At 37.5% G+C, this 25180-nt stretch overlaps 1 protein-coding gene across 1 annotated transcript; it reads right to left on the bottom strand.

Annotated features, from left to right (window-relative positions):
* On the bottom strand, nt 1-10864 carry LOC125246996 (nuclear factor 7, ovary-like). The gene is made up of 6 exons (XM_048158163.1): nt 10121-10864; nt 9880-9975; nt 5058-5288; nt 4958-4980; nt 2132-2250; nt 1-1358 (listed from the first exon to the last, which is right to left on the bottom strand). The coding sequence occupies exons 1-6, from the start codon at nt 10514-10516 to the stop codon at nt 889-891; spliced, it is 1335 nt and encodes a 444-aa protein (XP_048014120.1). The 5' UTR covers nt 10517-10864; the 3' UTR covers nt 1-888.
* Between the last annotated feature and the right edge of the window lie 14316 nt (nt 10865-25180).

Raw genomic sequence — 25180 nt, 5'->3', positions numbered from 1 at the left:
GTCAGAATTCTGAGATATAAAGTCACAATTGCGTGTTAAAAAGTCAGAATTCTGAGATATAAAGTCATGAAACCCGAGGACAAACATGCACACAAACGTGAAACAAAACAATAGCCAAATTAGTAACCAGATTGACTTTTTTTTCTGTCAGATGTCTACGGAAACTCTTATCTAGAATTAGACGTTTAGATGTTGATGTTTGGTTGACATTTTTTATTTGAGTTCACCATCATGTTGATCGGTGTTTGCTTTAGTTGGGCTCTTGACTTGTTCATTTATTTATTTTTCAGAAATAATTTCTGCATTGATAAAGGAGCTCAACATGTCTGCTTTAATGGTCAAATGACTGCATTAAAGTGGTTTAAACAACTGATTTTTCTGTAGCTTTTTCTGTAACTTCGCAAAAAAAAAAAAAAAAAAAAAATTCTTATTCCTTTCCTTTCACTTCCTCTAATCCCTCTCTATTGTATTTTAGGATAATCTGAGCACTGCCTATAACTTGTATTATGAGCACTTCTTGTCTATTTGCCTCGTCATGACGACTCGCTTGTTGTATTCCTCACTTGTAAGTCGCTTTGGATAAAAGCGTCTGCCAAATGAATAAATGTAAATGTAAATGTAAACTTACTGAAGCATTATTAAAAAGAAGTATTAAACTCAACCGATGTTTTAAGATCATTTGTAACATCATTGTTGCATTTCAGATGCTGAATGTTAACATCTGTGAGTGTATGAGTGTATAAATAACAATGCTGTTATAATTTTTCTGTTCAAAGCATGGTTTTTTTACCATTTATACATCAACATTCAGCATATGAAACACAATAATGGGTTAGGGTTAGGGCTTCATGCCAGCATACAAAACACATTCATGGCTCCCAGTAACATTTACTGACTATCGAACGGTAAGATCCTCAGACACACGTCAGGACACCAGAAGAATGGAAAGAGTGTGTGAGTGAAGGTGGTTGTGAATGTGCGTATATGTGTGTCAGTTACAGGATCAGAGAATGACACCATTCCTTTGTCATAGTCCAGATACACTCTCACACGATCAACATCCTGACCAATCTGATTGCACGACACACTCCAGATATCACCGTCAATGAAAATACGCCCCTTCCTCTTTTTTGATGGTGTAATTACTCCAAGAATCCAGAAAAAACTCTCTTTAACCTCCACATCCCAGCAGTGTGTTCCTGAGTTAAACCCCTCTGAACCCAGAACAGAGAGACACTCGTCGAATCTCTCTGGATTATCAGGAAGAGGTTGTCTATCCCCGTTATTTCTCACACTGGTCAGATCATCAGACAGGACGAGACGTGGATTCGCAGTGTTTGGATCCAGAATCACAGGGGCTGATGAGACACAATCAACAGATGATTTTATTCTGATGTTCATATAATGATCAAGAGTGACCCAACACAGATTATTATGAATTATGACACTGTTGATCAAACACACGTTCCTCTGATCACCGTCAGTGCAGTTATTAGTTTCACACTCATTTTATCATCAACTACAAACATTAAATGTGTGATTCAGACATTTGTGTCCATCAAGAGAAACTAATACATTGGGAAAGTTAAATTAATAAATCAATGAGATCTGATGAGATTTATGCTGTAGATGAAAACCTGTAAGTGTGTGTCTGATCTTCAGCAGCATCTGATCATCTTCATTTATTGCCTCTTATTTTCTGGGTATTGGCTTACAATAGTTTATTCTTACTGTCTGTTGTGTTTGAATTATTAACTATAATTAACTATCTAATTATGTTGGCTTGTGAAATTATTATTCGGAGACTAAATGTATATTTGTAACTCCTCCTAACAACCACCAAACCCGGCTCAGACCTTGAGACTGTTCTGGTTCGGGTTGCTTTATCTTTTATAACTGATCGGACTCAATCAAAAATCCCACAGACTGTCATTGACGGAATGTTCAAATGAGCCAAAACTGTTCAAACTCCAAATGACAAAAAATCACATTTAAACAGACAGACTCTCTCTCTCTCTCTCTCTCTCTCTCTGTATCTATCAGTTTGTGTCATGAAGCACCTTTAACTCTCCACCCCTCCATCATTTCCAGTGTATGTGTGAGAGCTCAGATCTTCTGCAGTCAGACTCACTGTTTTGGACGATGTCCTCCATCTTCTTCCAGACTCTGAACGGCAGGTTGCCCAAGTAACGTGACACATTAATCAAAGCTCCAGAAGCCATCTGTGGATCCGGCTGTGAGCTCTGGACTCTGGAAGAACATTCAGGAGTCAGAACTGCAGTCAGGGTTCTAAATTAACACCCGCCAAATGCGTGTTAAAATTCATTTTGGTGGGTGTTAATAAAAACATTTGGCCGGTGATTCATGAGGCTCTGTTCTCGGTCATTTATCCCCCTGGCAGCACTTCCTACATTTCCCATTAACACTGTGCCGTAATGCTACACAATGACGTTTCATACGGCCATTGGCGGTGCGCAGTTTGCAGTGAAACCAGCACGAGAAACGAACGGAGTGTCCATCAGAAAACACAAGGAAGAAAAAGAACGAACGGAGCAAGAGCAGGGAGTATAGACTGAAAGAGGAGGGAGTTAGCTAGTAAAGGAAAAAGTTAAGATTAAACTAAATGCGGCAGTGGTTGGGACAGATTTCTGGGGGCAAGAAGAGGAACTAGGCAGGGGATGAGGATATCGACAGAGAAACAAAGAAAAAAAAAAATTAAAGGTGCCCTCGAATGAAAAATTTAATTTACCTCGGCATAGTTGAATAACAAGAGTTCAGTACATGGAAATGACATACAGTGAGTCTCAAACTCCATTGTTTCCTCCTCCTTATATAAATCTCATTTGTTTAAAAGACCTCCAAAGAACAGGCGAATCTCAACATAACACCGACTGTTACGTAACAGTTGGGGTGTACGCCCCCAATATTTGCATATGCCATGTTCCCAACATTATAAAAGGCATTAGACAAGGGCAGCCAGTATTAACGTCTGTATCTGTGCACAGCTGAATCATCAGACTAGGTAAGCAAGCAAGAACATCAGCGAATAAAATGGCAGATGGAGCAATAATAACTGACATGATCCATGATATCATGATATTTTTAGTGATATTTGTAAATTGTCTTTCCAAATGTTTCGTTAGCATGTTGCTAATGTACTGTTAAATGTGGTTAAAGTTACCATCGTTTCTTACTGTATTCACGGAGACAAGAGCTGTCGCTATTTTCATTTTTAAACACTTGCAGTCTGTATAATTCATAAACACAACTTCATTCTTTATAAATCTCTCCAACAGTGTAGCATTAGCCGTTAGCCACGGAGCACAGCCTCAAATTCATTCAGAATCAATGTAAACAATATATCAGTATACAATACTCACATAATCCGACGCATGCATGCAGTATGCATGACGAACACTTTGTAAAGGTCCATTTGAGGGTTATATTAGCTGTGTGAACTTTGTTTATGCACTGTTCAAGGCAAGCGCGAGCTCTGTGGGCGTGGAGCACGAGAATTAAAGGGCCACACACCCTGAATCGGCTCATTTATAATGATGCCCCAAAATAGGCAGTTAAAAAATGAATTAAAAAAAAATCTATGGGGTATTTTGAGCTGAAACTTCACAGACACATTCAGGGGACACCTTAGACTTATATTACATATTTTTTAAAAAAAGTTCTAGGGCACCTTTAATGCCAAATGGCTGATGGGTCGTGAATGGCTTGTGTTTGATGACGAAAATGTCGTCATGTTTTGTTTTCCGGGGACAGTCTCGGTTTTTGGTGCTCTGTCCCCGACTGGAGCAGTCCCCAGAAATGTCCCCATTTTATAGCTCGTTCAAAATAACCCGCAAATACATTGCAAAAAAGCCTGATCAACACACAGCAGCCTGTCGGAGCAATCGTGTAGTAATTATATTCACCAACAGAGGGGGCTGTGCAGCTACACTGTCACTGCACTTGGTCGCGCGTGCGCCGCTACTTCATGAAGAACGTAACCTGGACCAGAGCAGAGCACCATTATCATCAGTTATCGGTTTCAACTTTTAAGGTAGTGACATACTAACTATTAAAGTAATACGGTTATGTGTTTTATAACAGGGCTTCAACAGGGAGTGGGATTGTTTTGGACAATTTAAATGTCCTCAGTCACAAAGCAGCAATTTCCACACACGTCTTAACTGTATCACGAGGTGAAGGTACACTCAGATATGAATAATTAATGTGTAATGTAATTTTTCAAAATAGTGTAATACTTTTTTTTAGTTAGGCCTGGTTAATAGTGTAATTGTTTTTTTGTGAATTGTATTAAAACCAGACCAAAAATCCTAATAATAAAATTAAATCATAATAATTATTAATGTAATGATATAGGGAACCCATATTTACCTTTTAAGTTATCATTCTGTACTTAAACATTTAAGTTAATTCAATGTAAAGACCACATTAGGTAAACTCAATTTAATTACCCCATTACTCAATTGAACTGTGGGAATCACTTTCCTCAAATCATTTGAGTAGTCTCAACTTATTAGGGTTTAAAGTGAACAATTAAAAAAACAAAAACATTCAAAAATGTATTGTCCCCGTTCTGGTCACCTTAGCATGTATGCGAAAGAAAAAGAAAAAAACGAGCAATTTCGTGGTGGGAACTAATAATTTTAAAGTTGAGGCAGTAAAGGACCATAATGTGATTCAAATGATGGATAGATGAAATGTTTGCACTTTCTGTGCATACTTTGTTGTATGCATTGTACTTTATATGTGTTTTTCATGCCAACAATGTTAATAAAATGATCAAATGCATTCAGTGGCACTCATAATTTCTCTTATTTTCACCGGAAAAAAATTTGGCTAGTGGAAATTCTGATTGGTTAGTAACTTTAGAAAGTTACCAGTGGCTGCAGTGGCTATGGATCAGAACCAGAGAGACCAGAGACAGGAGCAGATCACTCACCTTTCCATCGAGACTGGAAACTCCTGCAGAACAAACACACCATTTATCATCAAGAACTCAATCAATGAACCAATGATCAACCAATGATCTGAAATCAGACCTTCAGAAAGCAGACGTCATTGGCTTTCATCATCTCCTCCATGTCTTTGATTGTGTGTGAAAGAGCTGAGATGTGTCTGTTCATCTCCTCCAGCTTCTCCTTCATCATCTGCTTCTTCTGCTCCTCTTCCTCCCTCAGAGCAATGATTGTAGCTTCTTCTTCATCTCTGAGAAACTGATGAAGCTTCTCAAACTGCTGTTTAATCTGACGCTCTGTGTGCTCAGCTTGAGACTGAAATCAGATCACATTCACTTCAATCATCTCAAAGATGCATCTGATTCTGGAGCAGCATCCCACATAACAATGTTTTTTTCTGGGCCAGCTCCAGTCCACCAAAGCCCGTTTTCCCACGGCCCACATACCGCAAAGAATGATGGCCCTGGAGTGGCCTAGATCTGGATTAAAGACAAGGGCCACACATGGGCCATAACTGACACACGGGCCTTGTAATTGACACATGTGCTCTAAGTAAATGAAAACATCTAGCAAAGTTTTAAATCTGAAAGTGCGCCGTATATACAAGTTATTGTCTCTCAAAAGTAAGAGTCGACTCTGAGTCAATTAAACCAGTCCTTTGTAAAACAAATCCCAAGCCGTTTCATTGTGATGTCACAACGAAACATTAGCATATTGCCCGCCCACTTATTGCGCGTGCAGACAGTAGGGGAAAATTCATTTTTTCAACAATATAACAGCAGTACAATCTTTAGTTGTGTTCTCATCATTTTACTTACAACTGCTCCCCAAACCTCGGGGAGTTTAACGCAGGATTCACAAAACGCTTGGTCTTAAAATATGGTTCAATGCCCAGCTTATTTGGACCAGCTTGCTCCTTCTGAATCTCAACCTGTAAGTATGATTAATAATTGATGTTTATATCGTTATAAATTCATAGTTTTGTTTGTTATGTTGTCTGTATGTCTCCTACTAACCGGCTAACTCATGTTTCTGTAGTTCTGCTATTCAGATGTGGGTCCAATATTGTCTAAAATGTGTCGATTAATGCAGCTTGTCTGTCTTGTTACTTGGAGTAATGATCAAGGATGGAGCGTGACTTTTGTTTACAAAGTGTAACGCATTATCAGCTATCCACATTTGTGCTGGGCTAACGTGGGAGTTTACAACATAACTGTGGGCCCAGTTCACTTACATAACTTTAAAACTGTTTTCCTCTGTGTTTTTATCATTATAGTAGAGTGGAGCTCTATCTGTGTTGTAATAGGATGTTAAGATGCTAGTCCGCGCTAACTAGTATTCTCTCTGTAAACATTGTAATGTCAAACAATGATATAGGCATTTTTACTTTGTTAATAGTTATTGCCAAAAAAGTCTGTACACATCTGGGCTAAATGTTTATCTTATGTTTAGAGGTTTTCAGCTTCACTTAGCATTCTGATACAGTTCCCACAGGTGCACATGGGTCATTCTACAGAAACGTCCACTTTTGGTATGACAAAATGTCTTAAAATGTATTTCTTTTTTTAACATTTATACTTAAACCACATTATTATATTACACTTTGACTTTATGAATACACATAAATGACAGCTTAATGATTTATTTTTTTGTGCATTTATTTAAAGACCGCATGTACCCATTTTTTTGTCACTGGTGTTACCTTATTTCTCTGGCATTTTTATGAAATATTATTTCTCAATTTTTTCAGCACATGCAGTCAGAGTTACAGAATAATAATAATTCAAAAAATAAGGAGATTATTTTTTTTTTATTTTAATCAGGTTAGAAGTGTGATTGAATGATGTTTATTCAATTGCGCAACCATGTATTTGCTATAACAATGAAAATATTTGAAAAAAAAGTTATAAACAAGTAATGATACAATCCTTTACATCTTAATTCTTGAGTGTAGCAGAATTCAGTGAATGTAAAATTATTATCATGTCACATATGACACATTTGATTTAATGTGACAGACAAAAAACAGTAACACCAGTGACACATTGAATCACCAGTGACGTATACATAGGACCAAATATCCTTATTCTTCAACTATAATTAAGATTTTTACATTTGGTGTACAATAAAAGATTATCATTGACACTTAGTGAAAGCAGTCAGTAAAAGATCATAAACAACATTTAATAACTGTCTGTAAAATATGATGTCTGTAAAGTCAGCTGCACTCAATTTAGCCAAATACCCTTAATTTAGCCATATCTGCCCAAAGGAGGATTAACAACAAGAAAGAAAAGTTAGAATCACGTAATCTTAGTGCTATTTTATGCAAAAGAACTAAATGAATAGCTTTAAATAAAGTATATCTATAAACAGGTAACACCAGTGACAATTTTCATGAAAAATGCATTTTACAAAATGGCTGCTGCAAGGCATCAATCCACATGTTGTCAAACATGATATATTCACTAAATTAAGTAGTTTAGTCCATATGTATTCTGTTTTTTTTAAATTAAAATTCTGTTTTTTTAAACATTTTTATATTTTAATCTGGACTACAACATGCCCTAATGATTAGAAATGTTCTGATTATTTGTTATTGTTCAGTAAAACTTTGAGACATACGGCTTCATCAGTTACCAAACTGACCATGAAAAATACTTATAAAGCATTAAAGGTCCCGTTCTTCGTGATCCCATGTTTCAAACTTTAGTTAGTGTGTAATGTTGTTGTTAGAGTAAAAATAAAATCTGTAAAATGTTAAAGCTCAAAGTTCAATGCCAAGCGAGATATTTTATTTAACAGAAGTCGCCTACATCGAACGGCCAGTTTGGACTACATCCCTCTACTTCCTTCTTTAATGACGTCACTAAAACCCCACAGGAATACACAAGAGTTGCGTTTGTAGAGTGTGTTTGTCGCCATGTCGTCGAAACGCTGTTATTTTCATCCCGCAGTCCAATCACCGGGTCTGATTCCGGCTCAAATTGATAGGGTAAAATTAAAGACATGTTTACAATAACACTGAGCGCGTGCATCTCCACGTTATGGTAAGAGGCGTGACCTTTCCGGGCACGGTGCGCTCAGAGCTGTCGAATCACAACACAGGAACCGCTGGCACAATCAGAACTCGTTACGTATTTCTGAAGGAGGGACTTCATAGAACAAGGAAGTCATCAGCCCGTTTTTATGACAGTGGAAACAGCGGTATACAGATAAGTAAATTATGTGAAAAATACTGTGTTTTTTTACACGCGAAACATGAACACATGTTATATTGCACACTATAAATCAAAGCTTCAAAAAACCACGAAAAACGGGACCTTTAATTATTCTTAGTTAATGTTAATTTCTTAGTCACTGTTTAATAACATTACTAAAATCAAAATAACTTATTTAATGGACCTGAGATAAAACTAACAATGATCAGTTGTGTTTCTAAACTAACATTAACAAAAAATAATACTTTCTGTAACAAATGTAGCTGTTGCTCAATCTTAGTTAATGCATTCAATAATGAGCCCTTATTGTAAAGTGTTTCCTGTTGTTCTTTATAGCCTAATTCTTTTGCACTTTAATCTGTTTGAAAATTTTACTTTATATATTTTTTGTGTATTGTATTATTGTATTTAAACATTCAGAGTTATTTTTGTTATAAGAAAAAGAGTTCTTAAACCTGTTTTAGTATGACAACACTTTTTTTGCAACTTATTTCAATATCGTGATAATACCGTGATAAAAGCTTCAGCAATTAATCGCAACATGAAAATTTGATACCGTCACATGTCTAATTGTGGCATGAAGTTTTTAGTTGATTGTCACCATTGTTGAGATTCATGTGCCGATTCTGAATAATGCACTAGCTCAGAATGTTTTGTGAAACTTTAAATTCTTTCATGCTGTAGAATCACAGGGCTACAATAATCAATAATGCAAAATTAACAACACATCACCATATATTCAAAATTAGACACTGAATGAGATCAGAGAATCAGGCCACTAGATCAACAGTTACCCAAATTCACCTGATCATGTTTCTTCTTGGCATTTTTCCCATAACAAATGTGTTTTATAAACACAAGTCATAACAGCCAGAGAAAGTTTCAAAAAGTCAAGGTTCAAGAGCCCAACTAAAGCAACCGCTGATCACCATAATGGTGAGATTGATTTGATAGTTTCAATGTTGATTCGATGTAAAATATTATTTCGTTTAAGTTGATCAAATATCAATTTTATATCCATCTTTGATCTTTTTTTCATCATTGTAATAACTTTCATTTCTTCATAGTGCAAACCTGTTGAAAAATCAATGTTAAATTTCAACCTTGATTCATTGTTGATTAAACATTGGTCTACTATCTGGGAAAGTAAAAAAAGTTCAAAGTTGGGATTTCTTTAGAGCATGAATTCCTCATGTTAGCTTTAATGTATCCTCCATGTTGGCAGAGAAACTGCACCGTGAAATGGGCTGATAGAGAAATACTGTTCAGTATAAATATTCCTATGCCAAGTTCCTATGAGCCAATGGTTCATAAAAAAATGGCACAGAAAAAAGTGCTTAAAAAAAGTTAAATTTCATAGGACGCTACCTCCAGTATAACATCCGTATGTCCGCTTTAACACATCCTTGAAGATTTCCCAGCACACAGGACAAATACAATCATCTTTAGCTACTGAAGCCATTTCCACTGTTCCACCAAGAAATGACGCAGTGAAATGGTTTGATGGTGCAATACGGTGCTTGAGAGATTATTGGTCATTCGTTGTTTTTGTGAGGACTGACAATAATGATATTTAAGATTAAAATGTGTGTGTGTGTTACAGCCAATAAACTTGTAATTATGTCAGACAATCCAATTGATCTGTTCTAATCAAATGTGTGAATGTCAGAAGAATCAATCCTCACCTTAATGTGTTGAACTGTTTTCTCAAACTCTCCTTTAATTTTTTCTTTGCGTTGAAATATCTTCTGTAAGGACTTCAGTGCTGTATTGAGGTTCTCCTAGAATTTAAAGTGAAAATCTATAAGACACCAGAGATTTCTGTATGTATTTTCTCTAATATTTTCATGTATGTAATATGAGCAAAATGGTATTGAGTCACTTAATTATGACAAGCATTAATCCTCAGATATAAATCTGTCTTACCTTATATGATGAAACCACTTCACCGATGGGTCTGAATTTATGATTGTTGTGTTGTTTTGTATCTTTGCACACTGCACACACAGGCTGTTTGTCCTCCAGACAGAAGAGTTTGAGTTTCTCACTGTGTAAACTGCAGATCTCCTCAGATCCTGATGAACGCCTCTCATTTCTCTCCTTCAGGAACGACTCACACAAGTTCTTTAATGCCAGATTAACTGGAGGTTTATCTCTTGAGGATCTTCTCCTGCAGACAGGACACTCCTGAGTTTCATTGGTTCCCCAGAACTGTTGAAGACACTCTTTACAAACACTGTGACTACATGATAGAAGAACAGGATCCTTAAAGATTTCATGACATACAGGACAAATATAATCATCTTCAGCTGCTGAAGCCATTTCCACACAATCTAAACTTTTATCTCGCTTTCTAAATGATGGTTTCAAAAATGAATCACAATGAGAATGAAAGATCTGCTGTCTGTTCAGAAATTAACTTCACAAAAATTGTTCTGTAAAGTTTTTAATCTTCGTTCTCCACTGATTGCTGATTCTTTATTGATTTGGTCGAGACAAAGTACGACAGAAAAGAGAAATGAGAATCTCTTCCTGGTTAGTGTTGAAAGAGGGTGGAATTAATGATCACCTTTGGGTGTGTTCAAACCGGTCAGACAGGAACATCATTATTTCTTTAGGTAAATGTATTCAAATTGAAGTTCCATTGAAATACAGAAATATTAATAATAAAAGACCTCAAAACCCTTATGTGTGTTTTATTTATTGCTCTTATTTATTTGTCACAGAGTTATTTGTCCATGGTGTGTCATGATCAAATCTATGTCAGTGTTGGATGCAGGAGAAATGGGCAGGAATCGGATCTGAGTGACTTTGACAGGGGCCAAATTGATATGGAAAGGTGACTGGGTCAGAGTATCTCTGAAATGGCAAGGCATGTGTGCTGCTTCCGGTCAGCAGTGGTGAGAATGTACCAATAGTGTCTGAGGAAGGACACAGACCTGTGCCCACACCCTTCTTTTTCTGTTGCCTGTGGCTGTACTGTGCAGAGGACTGACTCTTCCTTTGATTTCCTGCGTGTGCGTAATTGACTATGTAAGTGCTTTTGTTTGATATTTAGAGATTTGGTTTGACTTAGGTTTGGCCAAAGTGTGTTTATTTCAGGCTTGTTATTTTTCCTCCTGTCTTGTTTATGACTCTATGAAAAGCAGACTTGGAGATGATTATGCACGCTTTTATTTCTTCTCGTCTTGATTACTGTAACTCTCTTTTTACTTACTCAAATAAATCCTCGCTGGGTCGTCTTCAAATGGTGCAAAAAGCTGCAGCCAGGCTTTTAACAGGAACCCGCAGAAGTGCTCATATTTTACCAGTATTATCCTCACTACGTTGGCTTCCCGTCAAATTCAGAATTGATTTTAAAATTTTAATTTTGTCTTTTAGAGCTCGGCATAGACAGACCCCCCAGTACATTACTGACCTGTTGACCCCGTATTCTTCCTCCCGTACTCTTCGGTCTTCAGGCCAAAACCTTTTAATGGTTCCCAAAGTTCGTTTTAAAACTCAGGGTGACCGGTCTTTTCAAGCAGTTGCACCTAGTCTCTGGAATGCCTTGCCCCTGTCATTGCGTGCGGAAATTTCTGTAGATTCTTTTAAACAGCAGTTGAAGACATTTTTATTTAGACAGGCTTTTGGTTAAATGGGTTGTAGTGGTGCTTGTGTTTTATTGTTTTGTGTTTTGTGTTTTTTTTGTCATTTGTTTAGTTTTATTTTGTTAGTTTTGTTGTACTCTGTGAAGCACTTTGTGATCTATATCTGTGAAAGGTGCTATACAAATAAAGTTTACTTACTTACTTGTGAATTCAGTGGAAGATTTGTACTTGCTTTGTAATTGATTTACCATTGGTAAACTAAAACTCTGTATTTCTCTGTTCATTTTGTAGAAACCACACGCTCACATGCAGACACATGCACATATACACACAATACCTTTTGGATGTGCAATAAAGACTCTTATATCTGAATGACTAGACTGGACCTGTTCTTACAGCCCCAATGGCTTCAAGCTAGCTACCTGAGCATTCCTCCTTAAACCTTTGTATTTATGTTTGCTTGTTTGTTTGTTTATTTTTGTAAAATGGTCTTTTGTGGTATCATCCACAAATGCAAAGTTAGTTAATAACATACAGTAACTGCATGGATTTTATAAAATTTAAGTACCTAACCTTATCAGTTCGACAGAATTTTACTTAAAGAACTTTACTTAAAATGTTCTTATATTGAAAATATTAATTTCCTAATGTCTTTCATTATTAGTAGGGTTGGGTATCATTTGAATTTTAATGTTTCTGATTTCGATTCTGCTTATCGATTCCAATTGTATCGATTCCAATAAGGTAAAAAAAAAAAAAAGTTGTCCAAGTCTGGTTAGCATTTCATTGTAATAATAATAATAAAAATAACACTGTAAAAAAAGGCCAAATTTGGACAGTAACATACTGTTTTCCATTAAAACACAAATATACTGTTGAAAACAATGCTTTCTGGGTAACATTTGTCGTTTTGGAGAAAGTAGCCTACTGCAATATACTGTGAATTAACAGCTGTAACGAGTCGGGACTCGTTATTAAACAGAGTTCGTAGTCAGACAGGCAATGGTAGAACAACAGCAGACAGGAATGACAGAGAGCAGGCAGAATTGTAGTCGAAGAACAGGCAATAGGTCAGGGTGGGCAGATAACAATCATAAGTCCAAGACAGACCAAATAGTCCAAAGGGCAGGCAGCAGAGAATCGTGCACGGGGAACAAACAGGGTCAACAACAGGCAGGCAAACAAAATAACAAACGCTCAGAATTGCAACCAGAGTATAAAAGACCTCGCAATGGGTGTGAGAATGTGAGTGGCTTAAATAGTCCAGATAGTGTGCTGCAGCTGGGTGTGGGTGATTACTGATTGGTGGAGTGAGTGCAGGTGATTGCCAGGGAGGATTCTGGGAAATGTAGTCCGGGAACGACTGAAACTGTGACAACAGCACTCAAAGTCAACATTCCAAGGCTGTTCCAAATCACACCATATACCCTAATTCACTATTCCCTACATTAGTTCACAAATATATTCCACTTGAGAGAATGAATGAAAACAAATAAATGAATTCAGACACTGATGAACACCTGCTGTTAACAAGCAGAATCGCTGAAGGATAGAGAAACAAAAACAGAAATAAGATGCTTTTATTGACAGAAATAAAGTCAATCTGGTTAGTAATAAGTGAATCTGGTAATGCTGTTTGTGGAGTTGTTGAATCAGATCTTGAGAGATTCAATGTCTTGAGTTGATTTCATCTAAGGCTGTGGCTGAAGTCAGTTGTAGTTCTTGTGCTTCCTCTTTTTTTCTGTTCTTGTTGTGTCTCTTACTTTCAGTGATTCAGCAGGTGTTAATCACTAATGTTCAATTATCACTTAATCACTGAATTCTCTCATTAATTTCAACACTGCTTCAGTGTTACTCTAACACTCTGTACTGTGGACACATATAAGTGTTCATTTAAAACCAACGATTTTGCTGTGGAGTTTAAAGGGTTAAAAGTGTAAGATATTTTTGTAAACTAACTAATTGATTAACAAATCTAAGAATTATGTCTGTCTGTTCTATTGTAATGTAACTGATGCTAATTCACAAATTTATTTTATTGTTTACCCTAACATTATTCTGTTTCAGATATAGTCAGACATAGTCAGATATCTAAAATTTGGAAAATAAAACAAATTATTCCAACTGTAAATAATGGTAAGCAAAACAGTTGTATGCATGAAGAAAAAAAAAATGTACATATATGTAGTCATCAAATCCCCTCAAAATGAGCTTTAAGTGTCAATTTACAGCAGATCTGAAGACATCAGCATAATAAATGAGATGAAAACAGGAACTATTGACGTGAAATAAAGAGTGTTTTCAGCAGTTTCTCTGTTAATATTAATGATCCTCAGACTATCAACACTCATTCAACAAGACATTCAGATCATCTCACTTTATTCTGAGTGTTTGCTGTTAGAAACTGATTATTTGAGTCAGGATATATGAGAAAAGACTATAAAACTGCTCTATTGAAAGACAATACTGATATTTCTCACAATATGACATGGATAAAACACCAATAACACAAAACAAACACTAATGACACACATTTCATTGCTGTCAACAGACTGAGGGGATTTGATGACTATAAAATATATATATTTATTTTTCTCTTTATGCTTTCAACAGTTTTTTTTTTCAGTTCTTTACTACTTTTCTAGATATCTGTCATTATTGAAGAAACTGAATAAAGTTAGAATTAGAAACAAAAATGTTCTGAATTAGCATCAGTTGCTTTACGATGGATGGATATAAATGATTAATGCAATAGTTTATGGGTGAAATACAAAAAGGGGTTAATATAGCAAAGAAAGAAAGAAAGAAAGAAAGAAAGAAAGAAAGAAAGAAATTTGTCAGTATTTAGAACAATAATCATTTTCTGACATTCATACTCTGTATTTAAGGATCACAGTGCAGCCCAAAATACTCTTTAATTGTCATTTTAAATCTTTATACCTTGCCACTTAAAAATGAAACAAGTTATTTTGACCTGTACTTAATAAAATAAATAAAATAATAAGAGATCATACTAAATTTAATTTTATTTTAAATGATTAAAATCTTCTTGCTGACACAAGGGGGGAAATCTAGTGGTTTGAAGGATAGTTAAATACATCTGTTACACTAAATGATGATGGGACATTAAAACATTTTCATTTAATTTGATGCAGATACTAAAATTTGTTATCTGCTCTTTAACCCTGTAAAAACAAACACAGTAACTGATTTTGGCAGATCAGCTCCTCCAACCAATCTGTAGTCCAGTCAACGAAGTCCCGCCCACTACAGAGTCACTATCAATGAAGCTTCTCCCACATCACTCACATCATCAGTGAAGCTCCTCCCACAGCAGTTCATCAATAAATGCTGGAATATTCCCATCAGATGAGCATCAGAGCATCAGGAAGTGCTGAAATCTGCAAAGACTGAGTTTATTAAAGAGGACAGTGAGAACATGAGTGATCCAGAAACCTGCTTAACTAGTTTTACATTAACATTTTTTTGTCCTACATGATGTTCTCAACCCTGTTACTGCTGACATTTACATTTATTTACATTTACATTTATTCATTTGGCAGACGCTTTTATCCAAAGCGACTTACAAGTGATGAATACAGCAAGCGAGTCATCATGACGAGGCAAATAGACACAAGAAGTGCTCACAATACAAGTTTTAGGCAATGCTCAGAGTATCATGAGCTACAATAGAGAGGGATTGGCTTGCTTAGTTGGGGACACTTGACATCTGACTTGAGATTTGATATTCAACAGTATTCTTGACATTTATTCAACAGTGTTTTGATCTGCCTGCATTGACACTATTCTTTAAAAGACAAAATTACATACCATTTATCAATGTAAAGCTGCTCTTTTTACAATCTGCATTGTACAAAGGGCTATATAAATAAAGGTGACTTAACTTGACTAGAGGAAGTGAAAGGATAGGTACAGGATTTTTAAAGGATAGGTACAAAGTGATTTTGTGCCTCTCTGTGATGGTACCACAAGCTTTCACTCCTTTAATGAGCGCAGGCTTCTGGTAGGAGTGTAGACTCGTAAGAGTGAGTGGAGGTAGGAGGGTGCTGAGCCTGTGGTAGATCTGTAAGCAAGCGTCAACGCCTTGAATTTAATGTGAGCAGTGCAGAGAGATGAAGAGAGGCGTGACGTGGGCTCTTTTGGGCTCGTTAAAGATGAGACGTGCTGCAGCTTTCTGAATCATTTGTAGAGGCTTGATTATGCATGATGGCAGTCCAGCCAGAAGAGCATTGCAGTAATCAAGCCTAGAAATGACCAGAGCCTGGACCAGATGTTGTGTTGCATGTTCTGTTAGGAAGGGCCTGATTTTCCTGATATTGTCTAGTGAAAATCTGCATGACCGAGCTGTCTTAGCAATGTGGTCTTTGAAGGTCAACTGGTCGTCAAGGATTACTCCAAGATTTCTGGCCGAGCTACCTGGTCCAGAATGTCAGTGCAGGTTGTTAAATATTTCCGTCAGTTGTGAAGTGTCACCTGTACTATTTAACACATCTTCAATTTGATATAGATAATTGGAGGTGTAAATCTCTTCAAAACTCATAACTGTTGAAGAATTTGTAACGCGAGTTAAGTGGCGGCTCTCTGGAGGAGGATGAATGGGGTGTTGCTGTAGAGATTCAAATAAAACAAAACTATGATCAGAAATTCCATATTCTATCACCTCAAGATTGGTCACATGAAAGCCAGAGGTTAATACCAAATCAAGTGTATGACCTTTTATGTGAGTAGGACCTGCAACTAGCTGTGTCAAGTTAAAGGCATCCACCATGCACAGAAATTCCTTGACTAAAGGTTAAGTTTTACAGCAAATGTGGATATTAAAATCTCCCAGAATTAACAGTCTGTCACAATGAGGTTCCAGTGTTGATAAAAACTCTGGGAATTCAGCAATAAAATCCTTATTATATTTAGGTGGTCTATAGTGCACAGAACGTGGGACAGGACTGATTGACCTTCATTAGCTGCACTTCAAAAGAAGACATCAACAGGCAGAAGTTTGCAATGGTGATGCTTTCTAAACACAGCAGCTGGACCACCTCCATGGCCAACAGATCTCGGAGTGTTATAAAACATACAGTCTGCTGGAGTCAGTTCTCCTAATGGGGCAGCATCCCCAGCATTTAGCCAGGTCTCTGGCAAGAATAAAAAGCCCAAGTTCCTGGAGCTGAAGAAGTCATTCAAAATAAAATTTTTGTTTTAAAGAGATCTGGCATCAAGTAGTGCAAACGTAGCTGGCGATGAAGCTGAAGTTGTTGGCACATTGGCCAACAGTCTTAACAGATGAATAGTCCAGAGAGCGGATGTGGTCTTTTACTTGAACTTGAGTAGATTGTAGGGTTGGCACGGTACATGAAAACACACTCAAACTGTTCGGTTCGCTTGTCTCGGTTCGGTTCGTGTGTGCGTCGCACGGTTCGACGCATGCGCAATGTATCCCCGTGCTCAGACAGTTTCGCGGATGCGCCCGCGTCGTTCAAATCCGGTGTGTGGGAACATTTTGGATTTCATGTTACTTACGATAACGAAAGTATAGCCAGAATTGTCAACTTTGTCTTTTTAACTGCAGAGACAATAAATACTAAACTGGAGTGGCAGTTTTTTTAGCCAAACATTCACAGTATCCAAAAATCAAATTACAACCGGCTGAAATGTTTTGAAATCACTTGTACCCTACCTGATTGAAAAAATCCAGACTTTCACTCGATCTGCCTGTGTCCGTTTGAGTCTTTTGCGCGCTATAGTCACTCGTTAACGTTGGCCGGCAGAAACGCGCCGCAGTGTTTGTCGTTGAGTTGTATAGGACATGAGCTGTTGGCACAACTTGCATCATACGTTTTTGGATCATCTTTTACCATTTCAAAGTGCATCCAATTCTACACTTTAGATTCTCTTATCCCAGACATTGATTTAATCCCTGCCGCCAAGATGCTCCTCTGTCGGTCACGGATCATAGAAGTGAAATTTGAATCTGTCAAAGGGGTAGTTGGATTTATTCACACACATTAAAAATATTTATTAAAAGCTTCTTTCTTGTCACATTTTTATTTACAGCATTAACATGATAGGTTGTATAACCTATTGGGAGAGATCAGTACATCTGTGGAAAATCAGATATTGAGCACCCCCATATCTCGTTTCATAACACCTCTGCGAAGATTCAACTGTGAGATTGGTGGTCGAATCAGGCTCCTCCTATCGAAAATCTCACCTAGCTTTTACTCAGAGATGGTCCCAATAATGTGCTTAAATTGCATGGTTACATTACAAAAATGTTAATACTGTATCCTAAATTGTGGATAATTAAGCTAATAAGCTATATGTCTTATGCTGAAGGAAATTTCTGGAGTGTTAAAGATTAAAAGAAAAAATAACAACAAGAACCGTACAGAACCGAAAACCGTGACCCTAAAACCGTGATACGAACCGAACCGTGGGTTTTGTGAACCGTGCCACCCCTATTAGATTTGTTAATAAAAAATCTGTACTTTTACTGTACTACTTTTTCCTTTCGTTACTTTATTTTAATGCATTTCTGTACATGTTAAGATATACGTAGTTTATTTCAAGTGCTCTGTCTCTTTTTTCATGAATGATGCCCCATTCACAAATAAATCTCTCTTTTGAGTCGATTCTGTTCAAAGACTAGAGCTGCGTTCCAGTTCGGTTTTTAAATGCCCTTCCCTCGCTAACTTCCCTCGGTCTCGTTGACTCGGATGTACGTCATTGCTTACGTTGCACGAGTGCCCACTACTGGCAGAACCTTTGCAATGGGCTGAACTGGAACGTCCTAAGCCCTTGATCACTTGGAATCCACAATGGAGCTGATTTATTATTTATTTTTTCCCCGTACAAAATTGTTTAATACAGCATTCTATATGTATGTGTGTGTTTTAAATGTTTTAAAAAATAATTAATATATCTTAGAGTTGTTTGTGGTGGGGTAAATTAAACGCGATATGTCTTGACGTCATAAACGTGTTGCATTGTGGGTTATGGAGCTGCTTGAAGTGTGAAGTATGGTGCGTTCAAGTCATGTCGTAAAGATCGTATTTACGAGCAGAACCGACATGAACGCCACCACAATGTCGTAAATACCAGTGGGAAGCTCGTAATTTTCTTTAAGCTCCGATCTGTACAAGTTGGGGGCGTGTCAGTCAGAAACATAGTGAAATACCACAATACTTACAGGTATTTAGCAGTGACATTGTCAAGCTTTTCTATTTACAACGAAGTAAGCTGATTACCAGCAAAAAATACGATAGCATCGCAATGTAAAAATGTAATATGTAACAATAAAGCTTCAAAGCTTACAATGGCTTCATAATTAATTAAAAAACATAAAAATGCAACATACAACTAATGCACATTCTTTGCTCTACATTTTCTAGAAGCAGAAGTGTTGTTATTTTGTGTAATTAATTTAGAGAAGGCACACCGGCATCATACTCAGACAAAAGTGACTTGAACGCACCTACCGTCGTACACACGACTTCCCACCTCGTAAATACGAACTTCCCAGGAAGACTTGAACGCACCATTAGATTTTAACCGAGGGGAGCGAGGGTCTGTCCATATAAACTTCCCCTCGTCCACTTCACGAAGTGGAACGCACTTCAAAATGGCAGCAGGTATTCCCCCGAGGGGAAGTGTTTAGGGAAGTTCGCGAGTGCGTGTCTAAAACTGGAGTGGAACGCAGCCTTGATCAAACAAGTTGGTAAAACTGTCTGAACTGGTTCGCGAATCAGTTTGAATGATTAATTTCCTGCACGCACTGAATCGTCTGAAGCGGTTTCTCACTCGGAGCGTTGAATGAAGCAGCAGTGGATCTACAGTCAATTAAAAGCAAATCTGCAAATGCATCCAATTGTTTGCCAGCGATGAAGATCTTTATTAGATGATCTGCGTATGCTGTCTGTGTTCATTTGATTTCAATTCATACAGCCAATAGCCAGCATTTTACAACCTAGCAGATTATTCCTACGCCACGATAACAAAGTATGTAGCAATTCTTTACCCTTTTTATGAACATATATCTTAATTTATACATTAAATAAGCTACCATTGTTCAGAGAGTATGATGGTAATTTGTGGATAGCCTATTGCGCAGTGGCGGCGCCGACGACCCGTTCGTCTTGAAAATGAACGCCTTTGCGTAGACACAGGGACGGATTATGGGTTGTGTGGGCCCCTGGGCAAAACGTTCGCGAGGGCCCCACCCCCCTTAAAAAAAAAAAAAAAAAAAAAAAAAAAAAACGCCAGCATTGTCTGGGATAGCTAGTTGTTACGTCATCATGCCACTTGTGGGTCCAAACTAGTGCGGCGTACGCGTACCGTGTTGTAAAAGCAGAATGATGTTGACAAAACTAACTTTTGCCGCTTTTTACCTCAGAAAAAGTGAAAAGAAGGTGGCTTAAGTTGATACAGTAAGTTGGATCTCAAATTATAATCAGTACAGCCTAATGCCATTACCTCACGTTAATGTTAGCACCAGAGCCACGCCTCCTGTCACTCACTCAGAGCAGCGGCAGGCCTCGAGACTCTCTCTCGGTCCAGTGGAAGGGTTTTTGTTATATAACAACCGATATGACAACTTTAGCACATTTATCAGCTATACATTCATTCAGTGTTTCCCATTAATGACCCTCTGCTGCCGCCACCGTTTCATAATGAACTGAACATTTAAAACATACTACGTTTGCCAACAAGCTAAAATCGAAACTGTGATATGGCTTTGTGCCTTAAACAGCAAAAGACAGCGATTAATTATATATACACTCTGTCTGTGCTGCGTGTTTTAAAGAGAAGTGCGCACATCTGCACACGCGATCGGCTGGTGATCAAAATAAAAGCTCAAGGATTTATCTTTTAAAAAGAAATCGTACAAAAGTATTGTAAAAAAGATGTTTGAACCCTTTTTAATGTCCAGGTACAAGTCAATGCTGTTTCTTTGTTCAATTTGCACACTGTACATGGGTTGAAGCTCTTAATTTTGAGTTTCCAGAGAGCACCAGATTGATGCATTTAACCTTAAAATTTTCAACATTTTCTTCCGGGGGGGGGGGGGGCATGCCCCCGGACCCCCTAGAGGAGATACATCCAACAAAGTTTTACAAATTACAGTGTCAAATAATGTACATTTTCTGAGCAAGAATACGTCAACAAAAGCTCCTTTCATGTCAGTAAAGCTGTTAATAGAAAATTAAATTGTCTTTGGACAAATATAGATTTGGTCTAAGCCCCGAATGTTTACAATGTCTGGCTCCGCCCCTGATCATCCCATTTCTATTCAGCAGCCTGGTTATTACCATGGAAAAGATAGGTCTCTCCCCATGATTTACGCATTGCAAGGAGTCCAATGTGAAAAAAACTGTTATTAACACCAACTTTCTCAAATTAATTCAAATATTTATTATTTGTAGTGTCATTATTGATGTCACGTACATTCACATCAGAAGAGACCAGAGCGACGAAAGTCATTATTTCTCGGCGAATTGGCCGAACAAAGCAAATTCACTGGCAGCGAAGCGAATTGGGCGGGCCAGAGTGAAAAAGAGAAGTTAAAAGTCAGTTAACCTTATGTAATGAGTTATGACGCGGTTCGGTGAAAACCAATTCTAATATACAGATTTACCAACGCCCCACGGTAACAGGCTAAATCAAACATTCCAATGAGCGAACAAAGTGAATAAAGCAAATTCAACAACGAAGCTTCTTCAACGACCTTGGCGACGTGTTCGCTTTGGTCTCTCCTGGTGTGAACGTACAGTGAGAGCCATGTTGTGGCACGGTTAGTGATCACACTACATGTGTGCCGTGTTCAGCTGAACCATGCCAGAATCCACCTGTGTACCATATCCCCGTACAGAACGGAGTGATCAGGGGTGTAGTGGTAAAATAAGAATTCTGTGATCACATTTTGTGCATAAACTATACTATGATGTGCATTTAGATCAATTGAGAAGTGGGTAAACTCTAATTCTGAAATTTCAGAGGTGGGTAAACTGTGTTTACTTGCGTTTAGCCTCCACTACAGCCCTGGGAGTGATTACACTGGTCAAACTCTTACACTGCTACACTGGTCTGGGGGCCACTCAGCGGGCAGGTTAACCGCCTCCATCCCACCATGCTACCGCTCCCTAGTCAGAGGGCCTTCTGTAAGGCTGTTAACACGCCCCCCTCCCCTCCCCCCAGAAGCCAGGGGCCCCATGGTTGGGGCCCTTGTAATCAGATGGCCCTCTAAAGGTACACTACACCCTCCTCCCTAGCCTAGGGCCTCCTAGTAGGGCCCTCATAATCAGAGGGCCCTCTAAAAGCCCCAAAGCCCCCATCCTCCCTATGGCCCCCTGGTAGCCAGAAGCCAGGACCATAATAGGAGGGCCTAAGAGGGCCTTCTAAAAGTAGGCTCCCATGCACCCATTTCCCTTTAAAGTTCCTATAGCAGGGCCGGGGCCCCCTGAAAGCACCGACCTCCCCCCCCACCACCACCAGCACCACCACCACAACCACCACAATTCAAGGGCCCTTGGCAGCCAAACGCCCTCCCTATAGGGTCAGGGGCCCTTGTAGGCAGAGGATCAAAGAATGTAGGCCCTCTAAAATAGACAAACGAAAATACATTGTTGATCAGCGTTGCAAATTGTTTTGGGCTAGGGGCCCACGGGCCCCCTGCACCCCTAGGGCCCCTGGGCAGCGGCCCCGCTGGCCCGGTTCGTAATCCGTCCCTGCGTAGACACAATTAACCAGTTTACTCGCGCCTGCTGAAATATATTTGATTACATTTTGGAGAACAGACCGAAGAAGATCCATCAATGTGTATTTGATCATTGTTTGTGATCAGATGTTTAGAGGTTATGAGCGCGAGCACACAGAGTTTCTCTCTTCTTTCAAATGTAGCTGTATACGTTATTGTAGCAAAAGACATGCAATGATATTTGGGCTACAGATGCCAGAAATAATGCTTGTCTCTTCTGTGTTTGTTGCAAAGATGCTAATTATGATAATAATTTAAATATCTAAATAATGCAATTATATTGTAGCTTGTAGCTCGTTACTAGTTACTTTGTATATATATATATATATATATATAAGTAACTAGTAACGAGCTATTTGAGTAGATTTTCATTGTATACTTTTTTACTCATACTCGAGTAACTATTAAGATTATTTTACTTTGAGTAAATATTTCTATAAGTAGGGTACAACGGGGCTAAAGGCTGTTTAATATAAAATAATTAATTTGTGTTCAATAAATATACTATCATTAAAATAGGCCTATGTTAATATAAAATCTATTTTAAAAAATACATAAACAAAATTACTTTAAAAAGTAAAGATTCTGAAAGCATTGAAGGAGATCCCATAATATTTAGATTATATATATACACACATTTACAGTAGTAACAATAAATTATATTTTATTATGAAATGATAATATATTTTTTTAATTTGATTGTTTCATTGAATATGGGTATTATCTCTAAGATGGATACCCAATCTGATATGATATTTGCTATGTGAATCTACCATTTCATGTTATGAAATGGAAAAGTCAGCCAGCGATTCATTATCATGTTAATTATTGTGCCTTTTCCCCGAACAGCAGCGGCGCTCTTTACCCCAAATACCATACTTTTACATATTCTTCTGTTATTGAAAAACTGTTGCTTGAATTACCTTGAACAAAACTGAAAATCATTAAGAAGACCTTTGTCTGAAAATACAAACATTAATGAAATTGATTTTTATTTGCTACTTAAATCAACAACATTTAAAAAAAACATTAAATATTAGATCAAACTACCTCAGAATTAACTTTGCGTCACTGCCCGCGATCACGTCAAAGATCTACGGAAGAGGATTAGGGCCAAGCAATAATAAAAAAATAAAGCCATCTCGAGATTAAAGTTGTAAAATTTTGAGAAAAAAGTCAAAATAAAATGTTGAGAATAAAGTCATTAAATTACGAGAAAAAACTCTTTAAATTTCGAGAAAAAAGAAGTCGAAATAAAATGTTGAGAATAAACTCGTTAAATTACGAGAAAAAAGTCGTTAAATTTCAAGAAAAAAGTCGAAATAAAATGTTGAGAATAAACTCGTTAAATTACGAGAAAAAAGTCATTAAATTTCGAGAAAAAAGTCGAGATAACATGTTGAGAATAAACTCGTTAAATTACGAGAAAAAAGTCATTAAATTTCGAGACAAAAGTTGAGATAAAATGTTGAGAATAAACTCATTAAATTACGAGAAAAAAGTCATTCGATTATGAGAACAAATTTGTTAAATTATAACATTTTTCTCATAATTTAACTAATTTGTTCTCGTAATTTAACGACTTTTTTCTTGAAATTTAACAACTTTAATCTCGAGATGGTTTTATTTTTTTATTATTGCTTGGCCCTAATCCTCTTCCGTAAGGATCAGTCAAATTTGCATGTGCATTCTGAAAAGCGGATATAAAGCAGAAAGTGCTGCGGCAAGTTTTTGTGCCATCTAGTGGTTTAGAGGAAAATAAAATCAAAGGTGCCTTTAGCCCCGTTCTACCCTACTTGTACTTTTACTTGAGTACAGGTTCTTGATACTCTACCCACCTCAGGATACAGTTGTTAAGTGCACGGCTGGTATCGGACTTCTCGAATCCCCCGATGAACATAACGGGGCCGACGTGCAATTCCTAACTAAGTACAGTTTTTGTACGTTTTTGAATTCAGACAAAAGGCTGAATTCAAGTTTAAAAGTTCGTAGGCAGTATAGAAATACATCCTATTTGTGCCGATGCATTCGTCCACACGGACCAATCATAAAGGGTTAAATACAAATAAAAGTCCAGTTCATTAAAACAGTATAAAAATAAAAGAAAAATAGCCAGAACCAACCCGTCTACACAGACTGGCTCAGCGCGAGGCCAAATCACAGCAGAGAGGCAATCGACAGGATGTACGGGACCGGGCAGCCTTCGGTCTATTTATTTTCCTATTATCACATTAATTTACCTATTCATTTATTTATTCATTCATTTATGCATTTTTAATTTCTACAGGTTTTCTCCAGGATTCTGTGGTGAAAAGTAAAGGTATGAGGAGGAGCTCAGCGAGGGGACGAGGCGTGAGAGGACGCACTGGATGTTTTCGCTTCAGCGATGCAACCAGCCTTCATATTTTAAATAATTAAACTAATGTAAATGATAACGTTATGTGAATCAGAAAGCCTATTTTTAGACATTTACTGTAATCTACCTGATCAGAAATATCATTTATTAAGAACATTTTACTGGGGCACGTGCGACACCCCTGATGTGAAAAGAGAGAGACCGTAGAGTGATAATTATAAATTATCATTATCATTCACAAATAAATAAATCAAATCAAACAAACATAA

This window comes from Megalobrama amblycephala, linkage group LG1 (assembly GCF_018812025.1).
Source record: "Megalobrama amblycephala isolate DHTTF-2021 linkage group LG1, ASM1881202v1, whole genome shotgun sequence".
Taxonomy (NCBI): domain Eukaryota; kingdom Metazoa; phylum Chordata; class Actinopteri; order Cypriniformes; family Xenocyprididae; genus Megalobrama; species Megalobrama amblycephala.
This window is presented reverse-complemented; position numbering and strand designations above follow the sequence as displayed.